The following is a 7,960-nucleotide window of genomic DNA, read 5'->3' as shown; positions in this document are numbered from 1 at the left end:
TTTAACGTTTCATTAATTTATTTGTTAAATGTTTCTAAGCAAACAGTAAATAAAATAATTTTATCACCCTGTATCCGAAAAGGTGCGTATTCGCAAAAAGGAAACAGACCTGCGTGGTGTGTCCACAAACCGAAATGTGACAACAAACGTTCATCGTGTATCACCAAACGTTTATCTTACGTTTGTAAGCATATAGCCCTCGTCAACAAACATCTACCGCGCGTGTAACCAGCTTATGCCACGTCATCAAACGTCTACCGCATATCGTTGTACTAAGCACATCCTTATTTCATTCTTTGCAGACACGCACATTGCCGGAGAGTGATCATCATGGACGGAATCGCCAATAGCAGCAGTTTCTGAACATTTTCACATACAGTGCTGATGCTGACAATGAATTTGATAAACAATATGTTCAAAAGGGAACACTACAAGCATGGTAAAGGAAAGACCACATAGTTTCTACAATTTTGTAAACTGTTAAAAGGAATGTATTAAGGAAAATGTAGCTTAATTTAGGTACAGGTACTAAAAAATTAATTACACGGACGGAAACATAGGTAGTGGGTGGTCTTAAAGTCTGGGACTTATAACAGATTTAACAATCTATCATAAAACTTCAACTGCTGGTACTCGTTCTATAAACATATAATTTTAACAATCCAACATTCTTTGTAAGACTTGTCAAGAGTTCTGTATCACAAACTCAGGGTAAACAATTGTTCTTAATAAGCATGTTCATCACATTGTAACTATACCTAGAAATTATTTGACACGATTTGACAACACGTGGGTGCGTGTGTTTGTATTCTGTGCTCCAGAAAAGTTTACAAGCTGTACAAATTTATCAAAAATCTACAAAAGCTAGAGAAGGAAGAAAAGCAGATGAATAGACCAACTAAAAATCAAACACTGAGGCTCTTAGGCAAGCAGAGAAAAAAACACAAGATGGAAAGATTTGTAGACAAGTATAAAAACCACAGTAGCAACATGTTAGAATGTGCACAACTAAACTTTCTCAAAAACTCTGTATATGTTCATATATTTTATATAATGGTGCACGAGAAAATAGACATTGTATTAAAACAGTTGTCTACACAATTAACAGTTTTACTCTAATACGTATACTTCCATGACTTGGTTGTACTTGCCCTGTTGATATATATCCCCAAATGAATTTGTATCTGCCTTAATTCATTTTCCATAGTTTTCACATGCTATAAAAGGATCATTTTTATCAGTTACTTGGTTTTTTTTTCTCTCTCTGCTTTATTTCTGGCAATAATCTTTACCCGACGATAATGTTTGTGAGCAAAAAGAAACCAAAGTTTTTATACTATCCCGCTTATCCTCAACTCCGATAACTACTTAAAGTATATATATATACACACAAATATTTATATGACTACCTGTATAAAAACTCTGTTAGGTGCAGCAGGTAATAAACTGTGACAGGTGTAAACAGCAGCAAGGATGTGTAAACTGTAACAACAGTAAAGTGTGTCAAGTGTCATGGCTGCAGCAGGCAGAGGTTTCCTCTCAGCAGCAATTCCATTTAACTCTGGTGTTAGAATTCTGTTTGAGACCATCGAAGGCAGCTGAAATCAGAAGCAGAGTTATCTGTTACAAAAAGTAATAACATTTCAAAACATCAACAATCTGGTAAGTTTAGTGCCACATTCCTTCTTGCTGGTTTTTAAAAAAAAATTGGAACAAGCCTGAAAAGCTTGCAATGTAGTATGTCCATCCATTCTTCTTTTCGTTGCACCAAGTAAAAACCTAATTATTTTCCCCAGCACAGCTGAGTACAACCAGGTGTAGGTGGTTTTCTCTTGTCTATGGCTCGGGTGTGAAAGGCGGAACCCAAATCTCTCAATAAACCACGTTTTTACCTTCAGCAATAAATCAGGTACCCGTTCGTGCAGAGTGATCAAGAGGGTGGAGTGGGGAAAAAGGAATGATGGGAGGGTATCACACTTACCTACCCAGTTGTCACACTCCTTTCGCACCTTCCCAGGCACCGTACTTACCTCCCCAGTTGCCTTGCTGGTACGAGGCCGGGACGAGGGTGCCTTCCAGGGTACGTTGACGGCTCTTGCGAAGGTGCCAAGCGAGAGAGCCTTTCTGAACGTCCTGCGGGTGAGAGGTCGACCACGTCTGGCCGTTGTCGCCGCTGCTCATGTAGGTGACGCCGTCGTTGGCCAGGGCGAACACGCGGCTGCCCGCGGACTCGAAGCCCACCATGGAACCCAGGCGCATGTCCAGGGCTGTGGAGGTCAAGATCAGGACAGAAGTATTTTGTTCATACGATTATGGAGGTAGTTTAAACAGCACTGGCAAGCTGATGTACACGGATGTACTGAGAGACTGCTGACCCAGTGAGGATGTTTAATGGACTGATGGGTTGGCTTGAAGACAAGCTGTATTAACGGGACATTTTATTTATCAACCAGCCTGTAACATGACATCGCAGTAGGATACTTTCCCCAACCCCATCTCTGAATACAAGGGCACACAAATGAATGTTAATGTGGTATAACAAAAGGTAGGCGTTTAAAAAGTTGTCAGAAAAAAGAGAGAAGAGAAATGTTAAAAGGAGACCCAGGGGCGAGAGAAAGTGTGTGTGTGTGTTGGAAAAAGAGTCTCTGTCTTGTGATTTTGTGTTCCTTGAAAGTACCAGAATTTTTTTTTACTTGATGCTTAGGACATTCTTGAACACAACAGGTTATGCTTATGCACAGGTCCACCCACACATCTGGCTAGCTTCATCATTCTTTCTTCTTTCTTTTTCTTTGTCACACACTCCCTTTTAGCTACTCCTCCTGTTGGTTACTCACGTTGCCAAACAGTGCCATCTGGTGATGAGAAACAGCGCTGCTGCACTCCCCTGAAACAGCAGCAGACGACACTTTCTCAAATGAATCGTAATTCGATTACAACTCTTTCGTAAGACTAAACTTCTCTAAAGACTTTAGTTTTCTTCTTGAGGCCATTGTCATCGCCATAAGCACTCTTTTAACATTTTTCAGACATTTGATTGCTTTTTGCAGTTCTATCTCTCAACTTACTTGGCTTCGACTATCCCATCACACACGAAGACACTGGTGGAGGCAGCCAGGAAGCTGCGTCGGTAGTACAGGGAATCTGGACAGAGCGGAAGTGACGTATGCAACAGGATGTACTCTCATACTCTCAACCGTCTTTACTTTGAATCTCAGCCAATAAAGTCAATGAAACTTGGTATGAAACGAACTTTTCTTAATTTAGCGCGTTACTCGAACCCACCTGTTCTTTATTTCTTAAAATAGTCTTATATTTCTCCTTGGTATTTAATGCGTCATCATCATCATCATCATCATCATCATCATCATCATCATCATCATCATCATCATTAAAAGCAGGAAATGGGATGGGATGTCAGATAAATACATACTTGTTGCTGCATTAGTTGGAGCTGTCAGACAGGCATCTGAAAGTCGAAATACAAGAAAGCCCATGAGTAGGTGCAAGAAGATTTTTCTGTTCAGAAATCACACACACATTTAAATATCTGTGCCAGTTAAAAGTAGTTGTAAATTGCTGAATAAATGAAGATAGACATAATAGACTATTACAAATGATAAATATATACAGGTGTATAATATATTGGAATATACAGGGTGAGGCCATGTAAAAAACGTCCGCCTTCTACAGTACACCAGAAGAGGCGGGTGACTTTTACGTGGCTCACCGAACGCTTCAACGTAAAAACACGTTTTCTAATATAAAGTCTCAGTGTGCAGAAGCAAAGGACTCAGTCACTTAGGTTCTCACTTATGTATATAGGAACGCACGCGCAAATACAGACACACATATGCATATAGACAGACAAACACAAACATGTAGCCACACTCACACAAGCGCACGCCCACAAACAACACTCGTCCAAACGATACCCTTTTGTTCGCACCTCCCGTTCGGTCGGCGGAAGTGACGCAGCCATAGAACTCAAAAGTGAGGCTGGGCGCCTGCATGGTGTTGTTGTCCGCCAGGGCGTATACCCGCAGCACTCGAGACTCTCGGGGCAATGGCACGGACACACGGGTAGTGTCCAGCCCGTCCAATGGGATCTGGAGGACAGCCAGCAGCAAACATATCCAGCAGCGAAGAAGGACGGAACGCAAATAAAGGACAGAAGTTTCTTTCTTAAATACTGTTAATAATGGTCTATAAGCATGGCATCGCTCATTCAATTACCATCCAATTACTAACAAATGGATCTTAGGCACACATTTTCATCGCTTGCACGTTTTTCAGAAACACAAACCTCGCTGCCGTCGACGAAGGAGACTCCATCGTCACTGTAGGACAACTTGAGTCGCGTGGTCCTCGTCGGTGCTTTCTGCTCCACTTCCACCTCGTACACCATGACCTTGTTGGCAAAGTAAACCTGAAAGTATCGCTTGGCCAGCAGGTCCCCGTCTCTGACATAGGGCTGCCAACCTAACAGGAAACAGCCAAAGGTTAAAGTCCTTCAACCGACAGAAGCCATTTTGAGCTAGACGTACGGGAACAGGACGATAACTTTCTGTAAAAGCGTGTATATTTTTATAGGAATACAGATCGAATTCGTTATTGAAAGACTTGTGTCTCGTGAAGAGAAGTATTTGCTCAGATTTGAGAGTTCCTTTCGTGAATGAAACACAGTGATTTGAACATAATGTTGGACTAGGATTTGACTGATTACATTATTCGTACCTGAGCCGCCTTTCCGACCATTGAGAACTGGAGTTAATGACTCGTAAGACCCCAGAATCTGACAGTCTTTGATTTTGGTGGCGTCCGCCATCCCCAGGGCAGTGGGTGTGCATGTCGTAGCTGCGGCACGAGAATGTAAAACAAACGAGGTGCTTCAATAACTTCAAGCACTTCGAAGTAATTCACAAAAGAATTTGGCTTGTTGTTGTTGTTGTTGTTGTTGTTGTTGTTGTTGTTGTTGTTGTTGTTGTTGTAATAATTTTTTATCGTTGCAGTGTCACTCACTCACCACACACACATACAAGAACAACCGTGCAACCTTGACACAGGACCCATAGACCAGCATGAGAGCCTGAGCAATGCTCACCCCCGCTGGAGGTCGTCGCGTGAAGTTGACGAAGGCGAGGTCACTGAAGAATGTAGTGGTGTTGAGGAGTGTGGGGGTACGGGGGATGACGTCACCGTAGACTTGGTAGGGCATGATGGTGTGGTACCCGCTGACGCCTTCGGGCACGGGGTACGTGGAGACGTTGCACTGGACCAGTAGGCTGAATGGCGTCGGTGAAAAAGATTGTCCCTAACTGCAAGCGATATGTGATTTGGTCACGGATGAGAACTTTATTTATAACAGAGTGAATGAGACAGATGTAAAGTTTTAAAAATCAAAGCGAAACAGAACGGGACAAAACTAACCCCTAGAACAAACCCTCAAACTACTGCCTGAAACAGCTTCTTCAAAAATATTTAAACATGTTTTTCTTTGACATACACAGTTACAAAATGTAATACAAACAAAAACAAAAAATCAACAAACAGCCAAAATAACATTAAAAAACCATCTCTTTAAAAAGTTTTGTTGCTGTTGCGGATTTTTGTAAATTGAATTAAGAGACGATAAAATCATCAACTCTAAAAATAATAACAGAAAGGAGAATCTAAAAGAAGCTTTGTTCGCACATAAACTGCAAAACAATTAAAAAAAAACAACTTAAACCAAATCCTCTTCTAAAGCATTTTTTTCAGCCAGATCGTGGACGAAAATCTGATCACTAATTGATTGTCATGTAAACACGTGGCCAAACTTGATCAGACGCACGTCCATGTATGGCCAGTCTAGAAGGACCGTTAACAAGTTTATGCTGACGTGGCTCAAGTCTGTCACATACCAAGATTGCGACTTTTCTCGTGTCCACCGTGAGAACAGGAGCAGAGATGGTGCCAGAGCTCGTCACCACCTTACTGCACGTGACGTAGGGTGGCGGGTACAGCAACAGGCTGACATTGTACAACTCTGCCGAGGACGTGTTGTCCAGACGGATGCCAAAGTTCACGTATATGACGTCACTGGAAAAGACACATGAAAGCTGCTATATCATCACATAATACCACATACTATCGCATATTATGGCATTTTATCACATATTACCACATATTTTCACACATTATCATAGAAGGAGTGGAGGCAGGAGGAGTGGAGCTGATCAGGGCTTCTTTTTTTTATTGCATCGATTAATATTATTTATCACGAGCACATTGATATCATGATATTATGAGCATATTATTTTTATTATTATTATTATTAGAGTCAGCATTCTCATTGACACTGTTATTGATATTGATACTGGAACTAGTAACACAGAAACCTACGTGTTAGTAAATTTAGACCATGTCAATTAACTAGTCCTCTATTTAGGTTAACCACTAGTTACAGGGTTTGCTGGGTTATCTACCCACCTGGTGGAGTTGGTCTGGGCGGTGATGTTAAACACTGGCTGCTCGGAACCCGTTCGGATGACGGTGACCGCCTGGTCCCCGATGGCAACGAAGCTGGCTACCTTCAGACCGAAGCTGGCCATGAGGTTGGTGTTGTTTGTGGCGATGAGGCAGTCGGCCAGCTGCAGGTCCACTTCCAGAATGATGCTGTCGTCATCGGTCACCACGTTGCCGCAGGTGTGGGAGAAACCTGTCGTAAACATTTTTGTCTACATCATCATCATCATCTGATTCTAATCCATGACCGTATGAACACCTGGCGATGTTACCCCTGAACTATCTTCCCCACCTGTCCCGCTATGCATGTCCCAATTCGTCTGCCACTCACCTGGATTAGTAACGATGCCCAGCTCACAGACGGCCATGTCCATCTGTGTAGTTCCCAAGGTGGAATTGCCGGTGCAAATAAAATCGCCGGCTTTTCCAAAGCCCTTCAGATTTTTTCCCACGCCGATCATCCTCGCTCCCTTGAATGTCATGCAGGCCGACAGGTTTTCTCCAGGCGCACGTCCATGGTGACGAGCGATGTGACGTAAGGAGGGATGGAGACGATGAGGGGAATCGTTTGCACGCCACCTGGTTGCATTTTGACTGGGTTGGAGAAGGTTAAGTTGACATCAATGATGGATCCGTTAATGATGGTGATGTTGTCCTGCCACAGATCATTCTTTATTAATTCTTACTTCATGCAAGGGTCGGTGTTAGCGCCCTACAAACAGTCCTCTTATTTTTAAAGGAAGTAACACTGCGAACACGAAGTTAAAACTTTTTCTGAATCAAAACCTTGGAAACCTTGTTGTATTTCCAAAATCAGTTTGCTCACAATATCGAGAGAGCGGCTGCACCTAGCATGGAGAATTTACTTACGATCAAAGAAAATTTTTTCAAAGGTCAACGCGAATAACACTGACCCGGTAAATGTCGACAAAGGTCTCATTGCCGACGACTGTGAGGTCAAGCACCCGGGAGACATACTCCAGCCCGTTGAGGCTGGCAGAAGCAGTCATTGATATCTTGCTGCCAGGTGACAAACCGCTGTCTTTCAGCACGCGCACCGTTCCGTCAGCGCACACCTGTACAGGTGAGAGAAATAATAATTTCAACTTCACGAACCGTCTTCCTTCCTGTTTTCCTTCTTCCGATTACTTTTGTCGTACATTCTCCACCCAGTTTATTCTACTCTTCGACTCATAAGTTGTCTTTTTGTAACATGTACATTCGCTCTTCGCAGCAAAGGAACTAAAGATTATTATTGCACAAGCACGTGACTTCACAAGAACAGATAGCTTCCGGTCAGTCTTGCCTTGTTAGCGTCGGGGTTCGTGAGGTCAACCCCGGTGTTCAATACGTATCCGAGGTCAAGGACGGCGAGGTCGTTGTAAAGATATGATGTGGTTCTGTTAAACAGAGACGATAGCTGTGAGTAGTTTGTATGCGCGCGCACACAGAC

The 7,960-nt window shown here is 42.7% G+C and overlaps 1 protein-coding gene across 1 annotated transcript; it reads right to left on the bottom strand.

The window, feature by feature from the left end:
* Positions 1–7,579, bottom strand: LOC112572435. Its single transcript, XM_025252112.1, has 13 exons — positions 7,422–7,579; positions 6,839–7,162; positions 6,472–6,700; positions 5,904–6,081; positions 5,105–5,318; positions 4,738–4,857; positions 4,307–4,482; positions 3,950–4,109; positions 3,434–3,469; positions 3,069–3,144; positions 2,838–2,887; positions 2,031–2,267; positions 1–1,598 (listed from the first exon to the last, which is right to left on the bottom strand). The coding sequence occupies exons 6-13, from the start codon at positions 4,826–4,828 to the stop codon at positions 1,540–1,542; spliced, it is 885 nt and encodes a 294-aa protein (XP_025107897.1). The 5' UTR covers positions 4,829–4,857; positions 5,105–5,318; positions 5,904–6,081; positions 6,472–6,700; positions 6,839–7,162; positions 7,422–7,579; the 3' UTR covers positions 1–1,539.
* Positions 7,580–7,960: the final 381 nt, after the last annotated feature.

This window comes from Pomacea canaliculata, linkage group LG9 (genome assembly GCF_003073045.1).
Source record: "Pomacea canaliculata isolate SZHN2017 linkage group LG9, ASM307304v1, whole genome shotgun sequence".
NCBI classification, from domain to species: Eukaryota; Metazoa; Mollusca; class Gastropoda; order Architaenioglossa; family Ampullariidae; genus Pomacea; species Pomacea canaliculata.
The sequence above is the reverse complement of the archived record's forward strand: the minus strand, read 5'-3'. Positions and strand labels throughout refer to the sequence as shown.

Coding starts and splice junctions, on each gene's coding strand:
- LOC112572435 (XM_025252112.1), bottom strand. CDS start 4,828: ATGGCGGACGCCACCAAAATCAAAGACTGTCAGATTCTGGGGTCTTAC. Junction 3,470..3,949: donor TTCCGCCGACCGAACGGGAG/GTGCGAACAAAA, acceptor TTCGACTTTCAG/ATGCCTGTCTGACAGCTCCA. Junction 1,599..2,030: donor CCAGCAAGGCAACTGGGGAG/GTAAGTACGGTG, acceptor TTCTGATTTCAG/CTGCCTTCGATGGTCTCAAA.